The sequence below is a fragment of the Bufo bufo genome, chromosome 8 (genome assembly GCF_905171765.1).
Source record: "Bufo bufo chromosome 8, aBufBuf1.1, whole genome shotgun sequence".
NCBI classification, from domain to species: domain Eukaryota; kingdom Metazoa; phylum Chordata; class Amphibia; order Anura; family Bufonidae; genus Bufo; species Bufo bufo.
The window spans coordinates 45,467,361-45,492,897 of NC_053396.1; the positions used below are offsets into that span (position 1 = coordinate 45,467,361).

General features: G+C 42.5%; 1 protein-coding gene across 1 annotated transcript in view; it reads right to left on the minus strand.

The window, feature by feature from the left end:
• ASTN2 (astrotactin 2) overlaps positions 1-25,537 on the minus strand; it is a 945,680-nt gene that overhangs the window by 130,018 nt on the left and 790,125 nt on the right. The window contains exons 17-18 of the mRNA XM_040442406.1: positions 24,857-24,990; positions 18,316-18,464 (exon numbers count right to left, since the gene is read on the minus strand). Coding sequence (XP_040298340.1) covers positions 18,316-18,464; positions 24,857-24,990 — 283 coding nt within the window. The remainder of the gene's footprint in view (positions 1-18,315; positions 18,465-24,856; positions 24,991-25,537) is intronic.

The window sequence follows — 25,537 nt, forward strand, 5'->3', positions numbered from 1 at the left end:
ATTAAGAATTTATTATGGAATAAAATATGCAGCATGTAACAATACCAACTATTCAAACCCTTCAAACCTAGAGATAAAATGTATTGAGCCTGTGGGTCATTCAGTTCTTTTCCCCTGTGGAACGCGCCTTTCTTTTATGTACGGTATTTTGCTTCGCATTTTTTACACCTTGCAGCTATGCATGCAGCTTTTCTACCCTTTCCAGGTGCCTCCTCTTCTCTCCATGGCTAATATCTTCGCTGCTCTGGAAACATAAACTGTGGAATAGAGATCAGATGGCAGGAAGCAATGTGACAGAATATCTGATGCAGGAGCCCCCTCTCTTGGCCACAGCTTTAACTGTCGGACATAAAGAGAGACTGAAACACACGTGGACAAGTCGCAACTACTGGTTTCACGGGAATTTATGTCCTGGAGGTTTGTTTATATTAAAAATGTTTAATTAAAACAAAGATTCTTAAAGGGAACCTGTCACCAGGATTTGGTGCATAGAGCTGAGGACATGGGTTGCTAGATGGCCGCTAGTACATCCGCAATACCCAGTCCCCGTAGCTCTGTGTGCTTTTATTGTGTAAATAAACCGATTTGATACATATGCAAATTACCATAAAAGAGTCATATCTTCCTTGTGTGACCAGAGAAGAGTCATATTTTCAAGCTCTGACTCATCTCAGGGTAATTTGCATATGTATCAAATCGGGTTTTTTTAAACAATAAAAGCACACAGAGCTATGAGGACTGGGTATTGGGGATGTGCTAGCGGCCATCTAGCAGCCCATGTCCTCAGCTGTATACACAAAATCCCAGTGACAGGTTCCCTTTAAGATCACCAAGGTGTATAAAGAGGTCGTCCAGCCCCGTGATTTGTTTTTTTTCTTTTTACCAACAGCTTAGGCTACTTTCACACCTGCTTTAGGTGCGGATCCGTCTGGTATCTGCACAGACGGATGCGCACCTATAATGCAAATGCTTGTATCCGTTCAGAACGGATCCGTTTGCATTACCATGAACAAAATGCAAACGGATCCGTTTTGACTTACACTGAAAGTCAATGGGAGGCGGATCTGTTTTCAATTGTACCATATTGTGCCAGTGAAAACGGATCCGTCCCCATTGACTTACATTGTAAGTCAGGACGGATCCGTTTGGCTCCGCATCGCTGCAAGCAGCGTTTTGGTGTCCACCTCCAGAGCGGAATGGAGGCTGAACGGAGGCAAACTGATGCATTCTGAACGGATCCTTATCCATTCAGAATGCATTGGGGCTAAACTGATCCGTTTTGGGCCGCTTGTGAGAGCCCTGAAACGGATCTCACAAGCGGACCCAGAAACGCCAGTGTGAAAGTAGCCTTACCATGCCATAAAATAAAAAAATCGGAATTAGACTTACCAGTAATTCGGTTTCCATGAGATCACCATGACGGCCACAAGGAGATTGACCCCTGACCTCTGTAGGGGCAGGAACAGAGAAAGGTTAACCCCCCCCCCCGCCCCCATACACCAGTGCTTTCCAAAATTATCAGAGTGAAAGTGGAGACAAATCTATAGTAATCTTATTATATAATTAGAAGGTATTGACTCATACCCGCACACAACAATAAATGAAAAATAAATTGGGGAGGGAATAACGGGCCGTCATGGTGATCTCATGGAAACCGAATTACCGGTAAGTTTAATTCCGGTTTTCCATATCATCACCGTGACGGCCACAAGGAGATATCCAAATACTGCCTGAAGGACTTTACGTACAAAAGACAGATCAGAAGAATTTGAAAAATCTAAGGGCTGTTTCACACGAGCGGAAGCAGTGTGTCACGGGGAGCCAAAGGCACACTCGGTCTCCCATCAGCCGCAGACCTGCTGCTTAGCTTCGGGAGCGAGGATCTGTGTTTGGCCTCGTTCCCAGGGCGGCTTTGCTAGCTGGGAGGCTCCCTGCTCCTAGGTCTGCCTTGAGCGCCGAGTTGATCACTCGGTGCTCGACTTGTCTGTCTATCGGTCATGTGACGCTGGCCACGTCACATGACCCTCAGACCCCACTATAAATACAGGCAGCCTGCTGGCCACAGGTTGCCTGTTAATTCTAGGTTCCTGGCTATTTGTTGGACTACTGAATACTACCTGATCCTGTTCCCTGACGATCCTTTGCCTGCTCCTCCTGTACTGCGCATCTCTCCTGGTATCCTGACCCCGGCATCCACCTGACGATTCTTTGCGGACTCCTGTGTTACTTCGTTTCTCTCCTGGTATTTGACCTCGGCTTTTCCTGACTATTCTCTGCTCATTCCTTAGTACTGTGTAGCTCTCTAGATATTGACCCGGTCCGTTCACGTTCCGTTATTTGTCTTGTCTGTCTTCCCAGCACGTATCCTAAGTTAGGGACTGCCATCTAGTTGTTCCCTGTCATTAGGACTTGAGAGGCAAGTAGGCAGGGCCAGGGGTGAGGGTGGAGCGCAGTGGTCACTATCCTCCCCCTGTGTGTAGTGTACGTGACCGTCACACCGTGCGTGTCATCCGCAACGTGAATGAGAGCCAAGCTGGGTGTTGGACAGCAAAGCCCCGGCGCATTAACATGATTGATAATGCTCTGTGCCTCTCTGTGATCTTTTTACTACGAAACTCCCAGTGAGATAAAGTTGTCACTGTGATTTTGTAGTAAAAAGATCAGAGAGAGGCAGGAGCATTATCAATCATGTTAATGCTCCGGGTCTCTGCTGTCCAGAACGCAGCTTGGCATTCTTTCACGCAGCGGATTCCACGCACGGCATCCACTCGTGTGAAAGACCCCTAACCGGTAATGCTTTATAAAAGGTATGTACACTGGACAAGGTTGCCGCCCTACAAATGTCTTCCAAGGAGGCACCTGCTCTTTCAGCCTGTGAAGAGCTCTAGTTGAATGCACTTTTAAGTTAGCTGGACAAGAAACCCCTGAACGGTATAACAATGGGAAATTGTGCACTTAATCCACCTAGCAATGGAAGATGTAGACGACCTCTTTCCTTTGTTCTTTCCTGAGAACTGAACCAGAAGACTATCAGATTTCCTGAAGTTTTTTGTGACCTCCAAGTATTTTTATACCGTACATCTAACGTGTGAAAGGAACTCTCCCCACTATTTTTTAGATTATTACAAAATGATGGAAGAATGATCTCTTGATCCCTGTGGAAGTCAGTCTTGGGTAGGAACCCTGGGTCTAGTCTGAGTACTATCATATCTTCCAGGATTCTAAGATAGGTCTCCCTAATTGAGATCACTTGTATCTCACCCAGCCTCCTTGCAGACGTGATCGCAATCAGAAATGCTGTCTTGAAAGATAGGAATTTGAGCGGACAGTCTTCCAGAGGTTCAAATGGACTCATAATTAGGCCATTTAAAATGGCATTGTGGGTTCCAGGAAGCAACTCGTCAATTTAATGTGGGCCTCAGTCTCGCTGGCGCTTTCATGAATCTTCTGATCCACCTGTGGCTTGCTAAGTCCGCATCAAAGAAACAGCTGAGTGCCGATACTTGTACTTTTAGAGTAGATAGTCTAAGACCTAATTCTAGAATTTGTTGAACAAAATCAGGTTAGGAGAAGATTCCCCTGACCAAGAGCAGAACCTCTTCTAGATTTTTAGGCATATGGCCGATGTCACCTTCTTCCTACTGGCCCTGAGAGTAACTATGACCTTATCTGAAAGTCCTTGATGCCTCAGTATTTCAAACTCAGGATCCAGGCTGCTGGTTTTAAAAATTCTGGATGGGGATGTAGAATGGGGCCTTGATGTAGAAGGTCTTTCCTGAGTGGAAGAGACCATGGGTTGGAGATTGAGAGTCTTTTCAGGGAGGAGAACCAACTCCTTTTTGACCAGAAGGGGGTTACCATGATGACAGTCGAATTCTCTTGTAGGATTTTCTGAATTACTCTCGAAATAATCGGTATCGGAGGAAATGCATAACACAGGTTTCAATCCCATGTTGTGGCGAATGCGTCTATCATCCAGGGATTGCCCCTGGGATCCAGGGAACAGAATCTGTTCACTTTTTTTGTTGTCTTTTGACGCAAACAAGTCTATGTCTGGTGTCCCCCATCTGTCTACTATCATTCTGAAGACTTCCGGATTTAGGGACCATTCTGTTTGGTCTAATGCGTGACAGCTGAGGTAGTCCGCTTCCTGATTGAGAGTCCATTTGATACATGTCGCTGAGATAGACTTCACGTTCCTTTCCGCCCAGTAGAATATCTTGTTTGAAAGGCTTAAAAGTTTCTCCTTGAAGTTCGAGGATTGGCTACTTACTGAAAGGGCCTAGGAACCCTGGTAATAGGAGTCCCCAATTTTTGCACCCCAGCCCAACTGGCTGGCGTCTAGATCTGGACATACGGAGACTTCCTCCAGGCCACTCCATCTGAGAGATTGCTGTTCACCTTCCACCAGTTTGAGGAGGTCTTTACGTAGCCTGGAATGTGAACCTTGCGATCTAGCGACCTCTGTTGTGTGTCCAAGATGTCCAGAATCCAGGACTGCATGGGAAGGGAATGCAGCTGACTCCACATTACTGATGGGATACAGGCTGTCAATGTTCCCAGTAAACTCATAGCTTCTCTCACATAGCAGATCTTCTTCCTCTGGAAGGTCTTGATTTTCTCCCTCAAAGACTGAATCTTGTCTGTGGGCAGGAAGGTGGTATGTGACTGCGAGCCCAGGATGACTCCCAGGAACCGTACTCTGGTCGATGATTGTAGGCAGGATTTCTGAGGATTGACAATCCAGCCCAGCTCTTTTAGAGTGGATAAAAAGGTGTCTAGATCTGTTAGTAATTGGTCTACCATATCTCCCACTAGTAGGAAGTCAAACAGATAGGGGATCAGATTGATCCCTTTTTGTCTCAAGAATGCAACCATCTCTATCACCAGTTTGGTGAATATTCTGGGAGCCGAGGAAATCCCAAACGGAAGTGCCATAAATTGAAAATGGCAAGTGTTGTCGTGCTGGTGTTTTATGGTGAATCTTAGAAATTTTTGTGGTGGATCGGGATGTGATAATACGCGTCTTTTAAGTCCACAGTACACATCCATGCATTCTTTTTTATTAGAGGAAATAGGGATCCCAGTGATTCCATCCTGAATTTCCTGTAGGCAATGTACTTGTTGAGGAACCTCAGATTTATAATCATCCTGAATGAACCTTCCTTCTTTTTTACCAGAAAGAGGCTGGAATAAAATCCCTGGCCCTGGTCTGAGACTGGGACCTGAATCACGACTCCTAGATCTATGAAATCTTTGATACTTTGCCAAATGCCGCTCTGAGCTTTCCCTGACCCCAGATTTGATTTTAAAAAATCTCTTTGGGGGAACTGAAGAAAATTCTATCTTGTAGCCCGCTCTGACTATTTCCTGGGCCTAGGGATTTGATGTTATCTTTTCCCAGGCAGAAAGAAAATTCTTCAGTCTTCCCCCCACTCTGGCATCATTGTTTATTGCTGGGTTTATTCTGGGAGTTAAGGAGAAACCCTTTCCCTTTACCTCCTTTGGGGTAATTCCAGCCCTGACTTCCCTTTCCCTCTGTAGGATCTCTCTTGGCCCTGAAAGGAACAAAAGGGAATTTTCCTCCTATAAGGTCTATCCTCTGGAAATCCCTTCTTTTTATCTGAAGCCTTTTCCAGGATCTTGTCTAAGATTGGCCCGAAGACATATTCACCTGAAAAAGGGATAGAACATAGCTTCATTTTCAAAGTTTTGTCCCCAGACCAGGATTTCATCCAAAGGGCACGACTTGCGGCGTTAGAAAAACCTGCATCCTTGGCAGAAAATCTGAAGGATTCAGCGGAAGCATTTGCTAAAAGGGCCCTTGCTGATTTAAGGAGAGGGATAGAGTTTATTATTTCTTCCCTGGGGGTCTTATTCCTCAAATAGGATTCTAACTTGTTCAACCAAAGGTACATAAACCTCGCTACCGAGGTCGCAGGGATGTTAGATTTGAGATTAAACATAGAAGTCTCCCAAGATTTACGTAATAAGCTATCAGCTTTTCTCTCCATGGGGTCTCAATTGTGATGCGTCCTCCAAGGGCAACAAGGTTTTTTTATTGACCTTGGCCACTTGTACTTGGGGTTCTCATCAAATAGTTTAGACTCTGCCGGATCAAACTACAGGCGGTTCTTGTACTCTCTGGACACCCATAGCCTCCTCGCAGGGTCTGACCATTCCTCTAAGATCATATCCCGAATGTTTTAGTTAATTGGGAACACTGGCTCTTTTTGTCCTTAGACCGCTAAACATCTCCTCCTGAATGGAGTCAGGTTTTTGAACATCCTCCACCCCCATGGTGGCTCTTACGGCTTTTAGGAGGTCTGACATCTCATCAGTGGCAAAGTAGAGTTTTTTAATGCCCTCAGGGATTTCTCCTTCCGAAAGGGGGTCTTCCTCCTCCCACTACCTGGAAGAGGACGCATCGTCACCAATGCATTCTGAATCAGAATGCCTCTTTGGAGGTAAGGGTCCATGGTCAGACTCCAACATCTGGGATAATGAAGCCTTGACCTCCTCCTGAATCATGGAACGAACCTAGTCCCTTAGTGAGACACATTCCTGCCGGACTATATTAGAAATTCACTCTTTGCAGATCTTTTTGGGGTACCCGTCCGGTAACCTTTTGAAACATGAAATGCATTTTGCAGGTTTTTTTTTGTTTGTTCTGAGCCTCTTTAGATACCTATGAGGCGAGAACAGACCAAAAATTAGACGGATGGGACTTAAGGTTTGCGATTAGGTGCAAACACCACCGTGCGCAATAGTCAGAGAGGAACCCTGAATCCTTATAAAGGGTGATCCCCAACCCTAATATGTGTCTGACATCATAAGAAAAAGACAATCCCAGCAGGGGAACTTACAGGAGGCTGAGAAGGAGCATCAAGCTCTCTGGGCAATTGTGGTTCCAGGCATCACATGAGTTCAAATGCCGGGCATCACACAGCCGGCATTTGAACTCTGAGCCCGCCGTGCATCGCCTGCCTCCTACATCACTTCCTGGACGCACCGGAAGTGACGCCATTCAAGACGCTAATGCGCAGGGCGCTCTCTCCAGCTTAAATCACCAGGACCAGAAGGAGGACGCTATTCCGGGAGCAGGCTCCGGATCAACCGGAGCGATCACTCCCTTCTATCCCCTGCCCAGCATTGGTACCAGACCGCGGGCAAGCAGGGAAGCACTGCATGAATCGTCACCTATGCATTCTTTCCTGCCACAGCACCCTTCTCCCCACTGGGAGATCCACACAAAGAAAAAAATGCTCATCTTCTTTCTTCATCTTCCTGACCAACAGGGAGACCTTTCTCTGCCCTAGCCTCTGTAGGGACAGGAAACACTGGTGTATGGTGGGGTGGGGGGGGGGGGTTTAACCTTTCTCTGTTCCTGCCCCTACAGAGGTCAGGGTCAATCTCCTTGTGGCTGTCTTCCGCTCCCGTGCCAGTGCTTCCTGGGTCACTGCTGGTCTCTGGTCACCCAGCTCTAGGGTCCAGTGCTGATGTTTCAACAAGACTTGTGACTGACACCACTAACATGTTGACATCACTGAGGTCACTGCTGTGGCCAGTGACTGGCTGCAACTTTGACATGTCATTGCTTGAGATGAAGCATATGCACAGGAGCAGCGGAGGAGTGAATAAGCCTCTTTAATAGAGGGCTGTCAAAAGTATTGATGCACAACTCAAGTTGCTTGACTATATTTTGGGGTATGTACTTCCAATTAGGTTACACTATAAATAGTATTCAATAGGGTGTAGAGACAGTAACGGATCCGCCAAGTTGTCTAACCTTGAAGAATTAATGAAAAAAAATGTTTTCCTATATTCATGCATCTGTATACACGCTGTAACTGACTCACTAGGTTTTAGATTTACAATAAAACAGACTTAGGGCTCATGCACACGAACAGCATTATGGATGGGGACCCATTCACTTGAATGGGTCCGCAATTTGGAAGGTGTGGTGCGGAACGGAGGTACAGAACCCCACTGAAGCACTACAGAGTTTTCTGTTTTTCTAGTTTTCTGTCCGTTCCCCTGCACCGCAAAAAAAATTGAATATGTTCTATTTTTTGTGGTGCGGACGGATCACAGACCTATTCAAGTTGAATGGGTCTGCATCTGTCTGTGGAAGGTGTCCGTGCATTGGGGACTGCAATTTGCGGTCCCCAATGCATGAGCCCTTAGGAGAAGTTCACATCACTGTTAATTTTTCCGTTCTTCTGATGCGTTAGAAGAACAGAAAACTAAAGAAAGAACAGATCCTGTAAAAAAATGTACACACAGGACTTTTTTTACGCCTAAAACAGGGATCAACAACCTTCAGCACTCCAGCTGTTCTAAAGCTACAACTCCCAGAATCCTCCTTTCACTTGCTAGGAGTTGTAATTTTACAGCAGCTGGAGTGCCGAGGGATGCTGATCCCTGGTCTAAAATAACGGATCTCAGATGGAAATGGCTCAAATGGATGCCAAATGTGTGTAAAGGATGCTCATGATTGTTGTTTTTACATGATCTTTTTTTCTTCTTTATTTTTCCGTTCTTCTGATGGATCAGAAGAAAGGAAAAATAAACAGTAATGTGAACTAGCTCTTAGAGCTCATGCTCACAAGCATATTTTTGTTATACAGAGCTCCCAGTGTACAGAACCTTAAAGGGGTTGTCCGCTCTTTTACAAGTCTCAGGGTAAGCCATCACTATCTGACACCCCAGAGATCAGCTGATCTGCACTAGCTCTAGAGCAGGAACTTTCTGCAGAACACAGAGCTGGTTACTACTACAGCGCTGCTCCCACTGAACTGAATGGAAACAGCTCTGCAGTAACCATCCCTGTCCACTGCACAAGATGCACAAGAAAAAAGATGAGGCGCACTCTTTGAGCAGGACCAGATGGCGTGGATAATGGTGGGCAGAGACGGAGGGTTACCTCCATATGTTGTGCTATAGGAGGCACAGCACTCTGAAAGCAGAGTCTGCAGTACGTCCCGATCGGGTCCAAGCACGGCCGATCCTCAGATAGTGTCACAGGCAGGTAAGAAAAAAGGGACCGTGCGCTAGTCTTTTTTAGTTTATTCTTTTTTCTAAGGGCTGGTAGGATGACGCGTTTTGGAGCTGTACTAGTTCCTTCATCAGATCACATCCAGATCCTACCATCCCTTATAAAAAAGAATAAACTAACAAAGACTAGCGCACGGTCCCTTTTTTCTTACCTGCCTGTGACACTGTGTCCACTGCACAGGGGATGGAGCTCTATGGTTCTGGTGACAACTTTCGACGCCAGAGCTACGGGGTGTTAGGTCCCCACTGATCGGCTAGTGATGGCTTATCTTAAGGATAGGCCATCAACTGTGAAAGAGCAAACCCCGATATTACAGTACACATCTATGGACCCCTACATACCTTTATATGCTTCTGAGTTTACATGGAGGCATAGTCTTTAAAGATGAATCTTTCAATAAGGTATCTTACACACGACTGTGTGCCGACCTTGCCCATGCTGAGGACTGCAAATTGCGGTCCACAATGCATGGGCACAGATCATGTGGCCGCTGAGTGCAGACACAGACACAGACCAAATCACTTGAATGGGGTCCGCACTGCAAAAAAGAAGTGCATGCAATCAAGTGAATGGGTCCGCATCCGTGATACAGTGTGCAAACAGCCGATGCCCGTATATATTGGACCCGTTGTTTGCAGGCCGCAATACGGGCACGCCCGGGCAAGTGCATGAGGCCTAAGGTGAAAAATTTATATTTCAGTGACTCAGCACATCCTATAAAATAAATGTGCAGATGCACATAGTTCTGGCTGAAAATGTAAAAGCAAAAAAACAATACAACAGCACTCTGCAAATACTTAAAGGGGTTGTCTGGTTTTCTATATTGATGACCGATTGTCAGGAAACTGGAAAACCCCTTTGATACACAGATCATACATTTTAGTAATGCTCTATTCGCTATATAAATGAATATAGGTACTTAGCACATATTTGCTAAGTATATCATATTCATTTGTATCGGGAATAGAAGATTAGCAAAATGTATAATCTATATATAGTTAACGTTTGCACAGTGCTGTTGCATTGTGTTATCACACATCAGTGATTTGTATGTGTGTACTATCCATGTTCTATACGGACAGTGCATGGATCTATTGAATTCTACATGTACAGTTGCAAGAAAAAGTATGTGAACCCTTTGGAATTATAAGGATTTTTTACACAAATTGGTCATAAAATGTGATCTGATCTTCATCTAAGTCACAGCAATAGACAATCACAGTCTGCTTAAACTAATAACACACAAAGAATTAAATGTTACATGTTTTTATTGCACACACCATGTAAACATTCACAGTGCAGGTGGAAAAAGTATGTGAACTCTTGGATTTAATAACTGGTTGAACCTCCTTTGGCAGCAATAACTTCAACCAAATGTTTCCTGTAGTTGCAGATAAGACGTGCACAAAGGTCAGGAGTAATTCTTGACCATTCCTCTTTACAGAACTGTTTTATTTCAGCAATATTCTTGGGATGTCTGGTGTGAATCGCTTTCTTGAGGTAATTGCAGGTCAGGACTCTGACTAGGCCACTCCAGAAGGAGTATTTTCTTCTGTTTTAATCCATTCTGTTGTTGATTTACTTCTATGCTTTGGGTCGTTGTCCTGTTTCAACACCCAGGTTCAGCTGGTGGACAGATGGCCTTAAGTTCTCCTGCAAAATGTATTGATAAACTTGTGAATTCATTTTTCCTTCGATGATAGCAATCCATCCAGGCCCTGACGTAGCAAAGCAGCCCCAAACCATGATGCCCCCACCACCATACTTCACAGTTGGGATGAGGTTTTGATGTTGGTGTGCTGTGTCTCTTTTTCTCCACACATAGTGTTGTGTGTTTCTTCCAAACAACTCAAGTTTGGTTTAATCTGTCCACAGAATATTTTTCCAGTACTGCTGTGGAACATCGAGGTGCTCTTGTGCAAACTGTAAACGTGCAGCAATGTTTTTTTTGGACAGCAGTGGCTTCCTCTGTGGTATCCTCCCATGAAATCCATTCTTGTTTAGTGTTTTACGTATCGTAGATTCGCTAACAGGGATGTTAGCATATGCAAGAGACTTTTGTAAGTCTTTAGCTGACACTCTAGGATTCTTCTTCACCTCATTGAGCAGTCTGCGCTGTGCTCTTGCAGTCATCTTTACAGGACGGCCACTCCCAAAGAGAGTAGCAGCAGTGCTGAACTTTCTCCATTTATAGACAATTTGTCTTACCGTGGACTGATGAACAGCAAGACTTTTGGAGATACTTTTATAACCCTTTCCAGCTTTATGCAAGTCAACAATTCTTAATCGTAGGTCTTCTGAGAGCTCTTTAGCGCGAGGCATCATTCACATCAGGCAATGCTTCTTGTGAAAAGCAAACCCAGAACTGGTGTGTGTTTTTTATAGGGCAGGGCAGCTGTAACCAACACCTCCAATCTCATCTCATTGATTGGACTCCAGTTGGCTGACACCTCACTCCAATTAGTCTAGGGGTTCACATACTTTTTCCACCTGCACTGTGGATGTTTACATGGTGTGTTCAATAAAAATATGGTAACATTTAATTCTCTGTATGTTATTAGTTTAAGCAGACTGTGATTGTCTATTGTTGTGATCACATTTTATGACCAATTTGTGCAGAAATCCATATCATTCCAAAGGGTTCACATACTTTTTCTTGCAACTGTATATGCAGATGTTCATGATTTTCCATGAACTGTTTCCACAGGAAAATCCCATCAGTCTGTAGTACTTTGGTCCGTTCTGTTCAATGGGTCAGTGAAAACCACAGACTGCACTCGAGATGCTATCTATGTGTGGGCTGTTTTTCCCTGATCCACAATTGATACAAAGTTTGTAAAAACTGGAGGTGTACTAGAAAGCACCATATGGCAGCACATGGAGTGCCTATGAATCTGAAGTAGGGGGCCGCAGGGGCTTTGTGCTTACACATAGCCTAATTATATGGATAATTAGTGGAGAATCTAATATTTTATCTATAAATTTTCACTTATTATTAGCACAGAGAAGTAGAGGAGCAAATGTCATCAAGACATTTGAGGGTTTATCCATATCATAAATCTCCGATATCAGATCAGCAGAATGGGGAACTCCCAACACCCCCCACGGTCAGCTGTTCAGCAGTAGCTCTGGTGCTGGGACTAATTACCAGAACTACTGAGCTCCACTGTGCAGTAGATGGAGCTGGCTAAGCAGTCAGTTCTTGTCTGTCCAGAGGGACCTGGAAGTGGACACTGACAGCAGACTAAGGAACAGCAGAATGGATGCTGTCGATCTGTAAGGTGAACCTTACTTATTTACATTATCCCACAGAAGTTTATGGAGAGGGGAGGGGGGATGAGGAGAGAGAGAGATAGACATAACTCAGAAATGATTCAACAAATTCAGCAGCTAATGTTACTCCCATCCTAGATGCTTTATTCACATCTATACTGATTAGTGCATCTATATAATGTACGGTATAGAGCCCCTGAGTGATTATGAGTAAGAGGCAGTTAGACAGCAGAATTTGCTGTCTCAATGTGCACTCTATGGATAGAGATGATGAGCAGCTACTCTCCAGAGACAACTGAGAATTAAAGTTGTAACGTGCAAATGTAAAAAATGCCAGATAGAGATCATATAATGGTCCAATATAGTGATTTAACTCATATATACTCAAATGGCAGCTTATTCTAAGCAGTTGTCAGAAAGTTTAGGTATACATTACTTTAAAGGGGTCTTCTCATCTCAACATTTGTGGCATATCTCTATGATACGCCACAAATGCCAGATAGGTGTCAGAACGGGGCCCCTCAAGTGCAGGAAATCACACTGTGCATGTGCAGCCACCCTCTATTTACTGCTATGGAACTTCTGAAAATAGCTGAGCACTGGTTTGTCTTTCTGGCAGTCCCATAGGGATGACCACACTTGGGTGGCTTGCTCCCTATTCACTGCTATGGGGCTTTCAAAGATAGTTGAGCAGTGAATGGAGAAGAAGCCATGTATGTGCGGGGTGTTTTCATTCACTTCGGGGGCTTCTTTCTGGAGATGACAGAAGGTCCCAAAGGTGGGACCCGCACCTATCTGACATTTGTGGCATATCCTAATGATATGCCACAAAAGATGAGAAAACCCTTTTAAAGGGAACATGTCACCTTTACTATGCTGCCCTCATTGGGGTCAACATAGTGTAGTGACAGACCCGCTGATTACAGCGGTCTGTGACTTCTGGGCTGGCAGTCAGTACTTTTAGAGTACTAACATGCTGAACCCCAGCGCACGCCAGCGCTGCGAGGGAGATGAGTCTGATGACTCTGTGACTACACTATGCTGCCCTCAGTTAGCAGCTGAGCAGCTTGATACACAGCTTTGTGGGAAAAGATTCAATGAAAGGTGTAATTTATAGATCTAAACCTCTGCTCTTTCTGAAGTTAAGTCCACCCCCATGCACAACAATCAGCAAGTGACAGTTATCTCTGTATATACACTTACATAGGGAGTGCTATCAGTCACTGATAAGACAGCCCCAAATACAACTGAAGTCAGAAAAAGTTCATGTATGCAACGGTTTTTGTCTGGTTGAAACCGATCATGCCGGAAAGCGGCCAGATCCCCGCCGGACCCCATTCTAGTCTATGGGGTCCGGCGGGGGGGAACAGCAGTATCCAGCAATGCTAGATCTGGTGAACTCCGGCAGGCTGTTCTCTGCCAGAAACGGCCTGCCGGATCAGGTTACCAGAGATGTACAGTATATATTAATCTGCTCAGCTTTTCCTCCTCTATACCATGCTGCCAACAGATTGCATTGCATTACATGCTGACAGGTTCTCTTTAAAGAACACCTGTCAGCAGGATCAGCCCTATTAAACCAAGCATACTGCCTGGTAATGTTGATCCTGCAGATTAAAATGATACCTGTCTTGTGAAAATCAGTTGCGGTGTTCCTAAGACAAAATACTTTTAATCTTTGTGCACTGAGGGTCGTGGCTAGAACTGGAAAGCTGAGGTGCACTGAAGCTATTTGCATCAACAAATTTTCACAAGACAGATATCATTATAACCGACAGGATCAACCCTATCAAGCAGGATCTCGAAACCAGATCTCGAAACCAGAATGCAAAATGCATATGTGAAAGTAGCCTTATTTTTAGTGAAAACTGATCACAACTGATGCTCAAAATAACAGATCCGTTTTGCTTTTTCCTTTTTTTGTTCTTCTGATGGTTCAGAAGAACAGAAAGCTAAACGGTGATGTAAACTCGCCCTAAGGCCAACGTCTGCATCTTAAAAAAAAAAAAAAAAGGTTCACTTGACCAACTGCTCCTTATTTCTAAAAAAACCACGTCACAACGGTAATAAGTACAGTATATTGCAAGGAAATTATGTCCCCATCACTGTTGCAGAGAATATCATCAATCCAGTTTGTACAAGAAAATAATAAACCACAAATCACAATCCAGATCTAAAATGGTTCCATGTAAATCCAGCTTTCAATATCATTTCATTTTGGGTCCATATTTGCTTGCAGATTCCTATGTTTTTATACAGTGCACCAAATCCACTCCAAAGCCGGAAAGTTACAGAGAATCTACCATGACGGCAATCTCCTTACTCAGAAGACCTTACAGATGCTCTGAAGTCACACAGTCACACCGGGGAGAGAGAATCTGCCTGATGTTAAACTGTTCACACCACAGTTCCGCTCATTAGTTTTATAGACTGTTTCCATTATAGACTGTTTAAGCAATCAGTTAAACTACGTGGAAGAAATCACAAGCCCATCGAGTCCACTTGCAGAAGCCTACGTTTTCCCCAAAACTAGACATTATGCCCCATTTTAACTAAATATTTAGGGACAAGATATCTGATGGAAGAAGAGTCTGCTATCCACTACCTCTTAAACATTGCTCTTTTTTTATCATTCAGAATTCCCAATTGATTGCAGCTCTACACCACTGAAGTTTATTGGCCCGAACTGCAATACCACACTCAACATGTGAAAAAAAGTGCGACCCTCCTTTTGGAATAAAGCAGGCATGTATTTCTTCATAAGACAACCTATGTTTTGGTGACAGCTTCTGTAGTGATCGTCAGACAAATGGATAACAAACCAAGATATTTTTTGGAACAAGCTGTATCACACACCAATGCTAAATGCAAGGATGCTTAAAGTGTACCTCCAATTATAAACAACCTTCCATAAATCAATAGTACAAGAAACTTTATAATAAACATTGTAACAGAAAAATGCTTCTTTCTACAAATATCAGACTCCTCCAACCTCATTCCCACCTCCTTCAATGATCGCTCACTTTGAATTTACTGATAGAATCTACAGAGGAGTCTGGACACTGAGTAGCAACTGTAACCTGATCTCTCATAGAAGTCTATGAAGAGAGGAGAAGACAGGAGGGAGAGGAAGGAGCAGGAGACTGGTTGTGAAGATGTCTCCCATAAACAGCAGACACAGAGAAGAGGAGATGGCACTGGGGTAAGATAAAGGTAAAACCTACTAGAGCAAGCAGCAGCATCTCTGTATAATATGTCTCGTCTGCCTCTACAAATACATTCTCCTCATTCTTCCCTCTCCATAGTCTTAACTGTAACTTAATAAAAAAGTGTTTATGATCAGCAGTACGTTACGTTTTCATTTTTCCTACCTGTCTACCAAGAGCCATAACTTTTAACATTTTCCATTCTCATGGCCATATGAGGTCTTATTTTTTGTGGTACAACTATTTTTTCATGGCACCATTAGATTTAACATATCTTGCGTTTAAAAATGTAGTGCAGATCAGTACAATTCTGGAGATTCCAAAAACATTGTTTTACTACTTTAACTAAAACTTGAAAACAAATTGCTCACCATATTCTAAAACCCATATTTATATTTTCATCATATTTGAAAGATTGATTTTAGCAGGGTGAGCTTTAGTTTTTATTGGTACCATTTTGGGGTGCATGCAACTTTTTCAAAACAATTTATTACATTTTTTTGAGGGAGGTGGTGACAAGAAAATAACAAATTGGCCATATTTATTCATACTGGTTCACTGCACAAAATAAATATTTTTTATATTTGACTAATTCAGACATTGTAAGATGTGGTGATGCCAATTACCATATTGTTCGGACTATAAGATGCAATTTTTCCTCCCACGGTGACCAGAAAAAGTGTGTCAGGTCACAGTGAAGCACAGGTCCTGGAAGGAAGACTACATGGTCCGGAGCAGGAGAGGTAAGCTCATTTCTTTATTTTGTTTGTCTAGCTTGGGGGTCTGATCTGAGGTATGGGGAGGAATGAGGGTCTGATCTGAGGTCTGATGGAGCTTGGAGGTCTGATGGAGCTTGGAGGTCTGATCTGAGATCTGATGGAGCTTGGAGGTCTGATCTGAGATCTGATTGAGCTTGGAGGTCTGATCTGAGATCTGATGGAGCTTGGAGGTCTGATCTGAGGTCTGAGGAGGATTAGGGGTCTGATCTGAGGTATGAGGAAACCTTTGTGCCACAATCTGCAACAGATATACACCAGTTATGGTGTATATCAGTTAGTAAATGACCCCTTATATGTTTTCTGAAGACAGACACTTGCCTGCGTTACAGTAAGAGCAGCTGCAGAGATTCACTTATATAGAAGAATGTTGTGGGCAGTCTGCCTTCAGCTAAATAACAGATGTAACCCTTTTATTGTCATCCTGCCTGTGATGATAATCAGATGACTAGTGTTCAGCGAATCGAAGTATCCGAAGTGGACTTCAATCCAAATTTCAGGAAAAATTTGATTGGCCGCGAAGTCGAATTTCCTCTTGCTTTGTGGTAACTAATCAATTTTACCTGAAATGGCGGTAAAAACAAAAAAATACATGCTCACCTCATCCATTTGTGTGTGAAGAGGCCGCTGCAGCCATCTTGATTGAAGATACCAGCCGGCGTAATAATGTCATTGCGCGAGATTTTGCACGGTGTGTTGAATAAAGATGGCCGTGGCGGCCTCTAAGTGATCAAATGGATATTTTTTGAAATTTGGCAAAGTAGCCAAATCAAATTTTCCATAACTCTGCTAATCTCTACTAGTGACCCATTTCTAAGCAAGTTATCCATCATCAAATATTGCACAGAGGAACTACAGGGTGCAGCAAGCACGAGAACTTTGTTAACTGGTGGCCAAATTACTCACTGTCAACTAACCATACAGAGGAACTACAGAACTCAGCATACTTCAGATTGTGATCAGCTGCTAATCTTCAAACATCCTGCGCAGGTGCACAAGCAACCACTACCTTCCTTGCTAGGCTGTACTATTGCGCAGGCACAGACCGTGCTACCAGGTGCCGATTACTAGCACAGGAAGCTCTTGGTTTTCTAACTACATAAGAGGACAGTGAGTACAAAGACTGCTATTTGTGCATTGCATTCTATAACTGATAAATTACAGTCTTGGCTATTTCACTGGATATTTAGTAGTTACAGTCTGCAGCATTACCTATGGACTTCTATGTTTAAAGCCTAATAACCGCAGACCAACCTGTGAGAATCAAAAGTGAACCACACATTTCATTTAAAGCAGTGCACAGCTTAAGGCTACTTTCACACCGCCGTTTCTGGGTCCGTCTGTGAGATCAGTTTCAGGGCTCTCACAAGCAGCCCCAAACGGATCAGTTTAACCCCAATGCATTCTGAATGAATAAGGATCCGTTCAGAATGCATCAGTTTGGCTCCGTTCCGCCTCCATTCTGCTCTGGAGGCGAACACCAAAACGCTGCATGCAGCGATGCGGAGCCAAACGGATCCGTCCTGACTTACAATGTAAGTCAATGGGGACGGATCCGTTTACGTTGACGTTTAATGTAAGTCAGGATGGATCCGTTTGACTTGCACTTAGACTTAGAATTTTTTTTTACTGAGTTATGCAGACGGATCCGCACCTAAACGCAGGTGTGAAAGTAGCCTAAGATGTGAATATTCTACCACCTACCATCAATATAATTATCATTTTTATTCAAATGTGGCTTTTCATCAATTAGTCTATCAAAATCCATTTCCAGTTACTTTAGGGGCGCTAGTTTATTATACATTTTTGCATGTATATGATATGTTTTTTTTTTATGTTATGTTGGTATTTTAATTTGTATTTTATTTACCACTTTTTATAATTTATTAACTTATTTTTATTACACCTTGAGTACCACTGCCAACGTTATCTTTTTATTATACTGTATCTATTACACTAAAAAAGAAATTAGAATGACCTCAAGAATTAGTGTTCATCATACCTGTGTATAGCTCTGTATCTGTGTATTCATCTACCTTCTTATGATGGAGAATGTAATCTGAAACTTTGGTTCCTATAGCAGCTTGGACATCCAGCCATTCAAGAGCAACAACAGTACTAGAGGGCTCCATGTTCGGAGACAGCCGAAACCTGCAAAAATGGAATCAAAAATAAAAAAACTCACAAATATGTAAAATTTAATAGTATATAGGCAAGATACATGGACAGAAGTAAGTGGAAACCTTATTATTCCACTTTTTCTAATGCATATTAAAGAAGAAAGAAATACATTATAGTGCTAACACCACAGTCATAAAACCATAAGTTGCAAATGCAGAGAAACAATAGCATTCAAAGAAATATATACAGTATTTCCCCTCACATTTTTGAAAATATTTTATTATATCTTTTCATGGGAAAACATTGAAGATATGACACTTTGATACAATGTACAAAGAAATACAGATTTTTTGGAGTTTTTAGTAAAATAATGTAAGCCATATATTGTATTGGTATCCTGCATGTATGTAAGGTTTTCAGCATCTTTTTGTTAATTAGTGCCTATACTTGACCTCTCAAAGCCAGTATGAGCAGGTTCTGTCTATCTTTTCATAGAGAAAGCGGGTTTTCATGCTCAAACGGTGCTTTATTTAGTCATGTCGGCATAATATTAGCATGCAAGTTATAGGGTCACTTGGTGAGGTGAAGCTACAGCACCGGCATAACATAACATCAAACAAAAACCTGCCCGTTGGGCTCTACCTAATAAAGCAGATGATTCCTCACCTACAGCATCCTCTTCACATCAGGGGAGATCAGGCTTCATATCAACTCTCCAGGGATCTTTTTTCCCCCAGATTGATATTCTGAGATCTGCTTTATTTCCCAGTGATGACCCTAGAAGGCCTCACCTGTGATCACCTCAGGCTAGGGCAAAAACCTGTGATGGAGGGGTGGGGACTGAGAAATCCCTCTGCCAAACCTATCTCCCAGTCCAAAGAAATCCAGCACATACAAACTTAGGGCTCATGCACATGACCGTATGTATTTTGCGGTCGGCAAAAAAACGGATCAGCATTCCGTATGTTGCGGAACGGAACAGCTCGCCCTTCATAGAACAGTACTATCTTTGTCCGTAATGCGGACAATAATAGGACATGCTCTATTTTTTTGCGGAACGGAAATACGCACTTAAGGAAACTGAATGCACATGGAGTACCTTCCATTTTTTTTGCGGACCTATTGAAATGAATGGTTCTGTATACGGACCGTATACGGAACGATAAAAACTGCCCGTATGCAGAACGCAAAAAACGTTTGTGTGAACGAGCCCTTAAACAAAAGAGTTCCAGCAAACTATGCTTTGCTGAAATAAGTGCAGCTTTCTGGGTTTCATTTATCTTACCCAGCCAAGGTATCTGGGTGAGATATCGACTCCCTCCAGCACTTTACCATACACATCACCACATTGGACAAAGGTACATTAATGTATCAAAGGCAGAAAATATTTGTTAACTATCTAGAGAATGGGTGACAGTTGTCCAGTAGGTGGTATAATGACTAGTGGGGCAGGACAATCCCAACATTCTAGCTACTTCTACAAATTTTTAAGAGTTAACTGGAAATTACTAGAAAACCATAAGGAACAACCAATGAGATGTGCCAAAGTCATATTCTAGAAGATGCTAGAATTGGTTTTTAAGCATATAAAAGGCCAGGATTTGAGACCCAAGGCAAGAGGAGAAGAGGAGGAGGAAGAAGGTAGGAAGAGAGACAAGAGAGAAGGAAGAAAGAGAAGACAAAACTGTAACTTTCATTGTGCACTAGACTCCCTGTTGGTAATATTTATTTCTTTGTTGTTCCTCTATATACCTGCATATATACTCATCAATAATCCAGAGGAAAAAAAGCAGTCTGGTTTCAGAGCTGCATTTATACAAGCAGGCAAATAATGCGAGTTTGTGAGCGTTCACGTGTTTGAGTTCAAGTGTGTGTTTGTATTAAGTGTGTGACTTTAAATTACGTGACTTGAGATTCAGGGACTTTAGGAGGGGACTACAGTAAGTTAGATTCTTATCACTGCACTATATTGTATTTTTCTCTTTTCTTGCGAAATCCACACTTAGTATGTGTTCCATTATTGACAATGCAGTCCAGTGCACATCTTGTCTAATGTATGCAGTCCGGGAACAGCCCTTTGAGGGTGCATATCTTTGTTCAAAATGTGAGCAAATTGCCCATTTGGAATCGCACATCGAGTATCTAAATGGGCGAATTTCAACACTGAGAAGTATTGACAATTTGGAAAAGAGTTTGCTGCTCACTGAGCAAGCACTCTATGGGGTAGATGTGGGGGAGCGTGGTAGCGAGGAGGCTCAGGAAAGTGAGGTTGCTAGCTGGGTACAGTTATAATGCGGGGTAGAGGGAAGAGTGCCAGGGAGGCTAGCCCTGATCTGACACACCCCAACAAGTTTGCACGGTTGGCAGATAAGGGGGATGTCAGTTCAGGGAGAGCACTGCTGCAGCCAGACACTTCCTCTGCCAGTCAGGGGAATGTCAGCTCCAGTAAGCAGGAGACCAGAAGAGCAGGGCAGGCCAGATAGGTGCTGGTAGTGGGAGACTCAGTTATTAGGGGTACAGATAGGGCGATCTGTCACAAAGATCAGGATCGTTGAAAGGTGTGTTGTCTTCCTGGCGCTCGAGTTCGACACATAGCGGATTGGGTTGACAGATTACTGGGAGGGGTTGGAGAAGATCCAGCGGTCATGGTCCATATCGGAACCAATGACAAATTTAGAGGTAGGTGGAGCATCCTTAAAAATGATTTTAGGGATTTAGGTCAAAAGCTTAGGGCAAGGACCCTAAAGGTAGTATTTTCCAAAATACTACCGGTACCACAAGCCACACAAGAAAGGCAGCGGGAGATTAGGGAAGTTAACAAGTGGCTCAAGGACGGTGTAGGAAGGAGGGGTTTGGGTTCCTGGAGAACTGGGCCGACTTCTCTTTTGGCTACAGGCTATATTGTAGGGATGAGCTGCACCTCCATGGGGAAGGGGAAGCTGCAGGATGAGTGCAGATCGAGATCAGGGGCAAGGTAATGGGACTGGGGGAGAAATGGAAGGAGGGACTAGAACAGCTCAGAAGGAAAAGTGTAGGGTAAAGAATATACATAAACCTCTTAAATGCATGTATACTAATGCCAGAAGCGTGACTTATAAAACTGGGGAACTGGAATTAGTGATGTGTGAGGAGGACTATGACATAGTGGGAATAACTGGGACATGGCTGGATGATATCTATGACTGTTAATGTACAGGCGGTTAATGTACAGGGTTACAGTCTGTTTAGAAAGGATCGCCAACACCGGAGAGGGGGAGGGGTCTGCCTTTATGTAAAGTCCTGTCTAAAGCCCACACTCCGGGAAGATATAAGTGAGGGACATGAACATGTGGAGTCACTGTGGGTAGAGATACATGGAGGCAAAAACAATAATAAATTACTAATAGGAATTTATTATAAACCACCTAATATACAAGTCCACAGAAAATCTGCTACTAAATGAGATAGATGAGGCTGCAAATCATAATGAGGTGGTTATTATGGGGGACTTCAACTACTCAGATATAGAATGGGAAACTGAAACCTGTACATCTCATAAAGGAAACAGGTTCTTGGCAATAATCAAAGACAATTACCTTTCCTAACTGGTTCAGGACCCGACTAAAAGGAATGACCATACTGGACTTAGTATTAACCAATAGACCTGACAGAACATCAGATGTGCAGGTCGGGGGACACCTGGGAAATATTGTGTTTAAAAAATATATGTTTCTTCAGGGAGGAACAAAAATACCAAACTTCAAAAAAGCTAAATTTAGCCAACTAAGAGAGGCCATAGGCCTAACTAACTGGGACAAAGTCCTCAAAAATAAAAATACAGCCACAAAATGAGATATTTTTAAAAGCATCCTAAAATCTAATTGTGAGAGATACATACCTTATGGGAATAAAAGGTTAAGGAACAAGACAAAACTAATATGGATAAATAGAACTGTAAAGAAAGCAATAAATGACAAAAAGAAAGCACTTAAATCACTAAAACAGGCGGGTAGCGAGGAACCACTAAAAAACTATAAGGAGAAAAATTGAATATGTAAAAAACTAATAAAAGTAGCCATAGTAGAGACAGAGAGATTAATTGCCAAAGAGAGCAAAACTAACCCTAAAATGTTTTTCAATTATATAAATGGTAAAAAGTATAAATCTGAAGGTGTCTGCCCTCTACAAAGTAATGAGGGGGGAGTTGCAGAGAGCGATGAGGAGAAAGCAAAGCTATTAAATATTTTTTTCTCCACTGTATTCACTGAAGAAAATAAACGGTCAGATGAAATGCAGAATGTAAAAGTTAATTCCCCATTAAAAGTGCCCTGTCTGACCCAGGAAGAAGTACAGCGGTGTCTTAAAAAGATTAAAATAGACAAATCGCCAGGACCAGATGGCATACACCCCCGTATCCTAAAAGAATTAAGTAATGTCATAGCCAGACCCTTATTTCTGATATTTAAGGACTTTATACTGACAGGGAGTGTTCCACAGAATTGGGGCATAGCAAATGTAGTGCCAATATTTAAAAAAAATGGTCCAAAAACAGGGCCCGAAAACTATAGGCCGGTAAGTTTAACATCTGTCTAGGGTAAACTGTTTGAAGTTTTTCTAAGAGATGCTATCTTGGAGTACCTCAATGAAAATAAGCAAATAACGCCATATCAGCATGGCTTTATGAGGGATCGGTCATGTCAAACTAATTTAATCAGTTTCTATGAGGAGGTAAGTTCTAGACTTGAATCAAATTCTAGACGTGAATTAATGGATGTCGTATATCTGGACTTCTCCAAAGCATTTGACACTGTACCGCATGAAAGGATAGTATATAAAATGAGAATGTTTTGACTGGGAGAAAATGTCTGTATGAGGGTAACTGGCTCAGTGATAGAAAACAGAGGGTGGTTATTAATGGTACACACTCAGATTGGGTCACTGTCACTAGTGAAGTACCTCAGGGGTCAGTATTGCGCCCTATTCTCATCAATATATTTATTAATGATCTTGTAGAAGGCTTGAACAGTAAAATATTTTTTTTTTGCAGAGGTCACTAAACTGTGTAAAGTAATTGACACGGAAGAGGACATTATACTGCTCCAGATGGATCTGGATGAATTGGAGGCTTGGGCAGATAAGTGGCAGATGAGGTTTAACACCCGTACATACTAAACTGTAAAACACTGGGTAACACTGACATGGAAAAGGACCTAGGAATTTAAGTGAACAGCAAACTAAGCTGTAAAAACCAGTGTCGGGCAGCTGCTGCCAAGGCCAATAAGATAATGGGTTGCATCAAAAGGGGCATAGATGCCCATGATGAGAACATAGTCCTACCACTTTACAAATCTCTAGTCAGACCACACATGGAGTACTGTGTACAGTTATGGGCTCCTGTGAACAAGGCAGACATAGCAGAGCTGGAGAGGGTACAGAGGAGGGCAACTAAAGTAATAACTGGAATGGGGGACTACAGTACCCTGAAAGATTATCAACATTAGGGTTATTCACTTTAGAAAAAAGACGACTGAGGGGAGATCTAATTGCTATGTATAAATATATCAGGGGTCAGTACAGAGATCTCTCCCATCATCTATTTATCCCCAGGACTGTGACTGTGATGAGGGGACACCCTCTGCGTCTGGAGGAAAGAAGGTTTGTACACAAACATAGAAGAGGATTCTTTATGGTAAGAGCAGTGAGACTATGGAACTCTCTGCTAGAGGAGGTGGTGATGGTGAGTACAATAAAAGAGTTCAAGAGGGGCCTGGATGTATTTCTGGAGTGTAATAACATTACAGCTACTAGAGAGGGGTCGTTGATCCAGGGAGTAATTCTGATTGTAATTTTTTTTCCCCTATGTTGGGAAAATTGGCTTCTACCTCACAGTTTTTTTTTTGCCTTCCTCTGGATCAACTTGCAGGATAACAGGCCGAACTGGATGGACAAATGTCTTTTTTCGGCCTTATATACTATGTTACTATAATAATAACTGTAACCTCAATATTCTCACACTCTACAATATATTAATTTTTTATAATCTCACTTGTGTCTCACTTATTACACTAAACTGAAAGAATCAGACCCCGTAAGAGTGTATATCATATCTAATATACATTTATATAATAATTTCTTACAATGTGCGACTGTACCGCTCATAATACACAGAGGATGACTAGACATGGTCACAGAATGTCCTCAGTAAGCAAAGAATACTATTGATGCCGAGTTACTAAATCCCCTGTGATAAAACCAAAATTTTTAACTGCCAAGAAAGTGTTCAAGAACTGAAGCTTCATAAATGTGAAATGAATGTTGACAGAAGTCACACTTATGATGTCATGGACTCTAAAACACAATAGAAACCATTAAGGCCATGTACTGAGTGGTAAGCCCTATGCTGGCAGTATGACAAGGTCATAAATCTGTTAATAATTGCTTACACCGGTGGTGGAAGTGGACTGCAGTTTGGTAATCCATTCTCATCAAAAGCTGTAAGATCACATCGACACCAATCTTCAATGACTTCACCCTTTCCAGAACACCAATATAGGCTCATGAAGGCATGCTTCAGTACCTGCAAAGGGAAGACACTAGATGAAATGCTTGTCTGGTTGACAAAACCCATTTTCAAATATTAGGGCATTTTGAGTTAATAGTGGTCAGTCCTCATTTAGGACCTTAAAAACAGCGACTAGAAAGAGAGTAGGGGAGAGTTATTAATAATGTAGAATTTTGCGCCAGAATATTCTGCCTCCGCCATTTTTATTTTGTGCCATATTTATGAATAGTATGTTCCTTGTTAAATGTGTTGTAAATTGTGAATGGAAGGTAAAAGCTGTTTATGTTGTTTAATGCCTTTATGCTTTTAGATAACCAGATGTGACTCAGCTAGGCTTAAAGTAGACCAAGACAAGGTGCAAATTATGTTTAAACAAAATAGTTTACCTAATAAGTTACCTAAAAAAGATATCTCTAGCAGGGTGCACTTTGGAACACTTTTAGGCACAGCACATAAATATATGCCATGCAAAAACTGCATAAAGCCCACTAGATTGTAGGTGCAAGTGCAGTCATATATCTGCCACACTGTCTTTTGATGGTAGACCCAGCACATTATATGG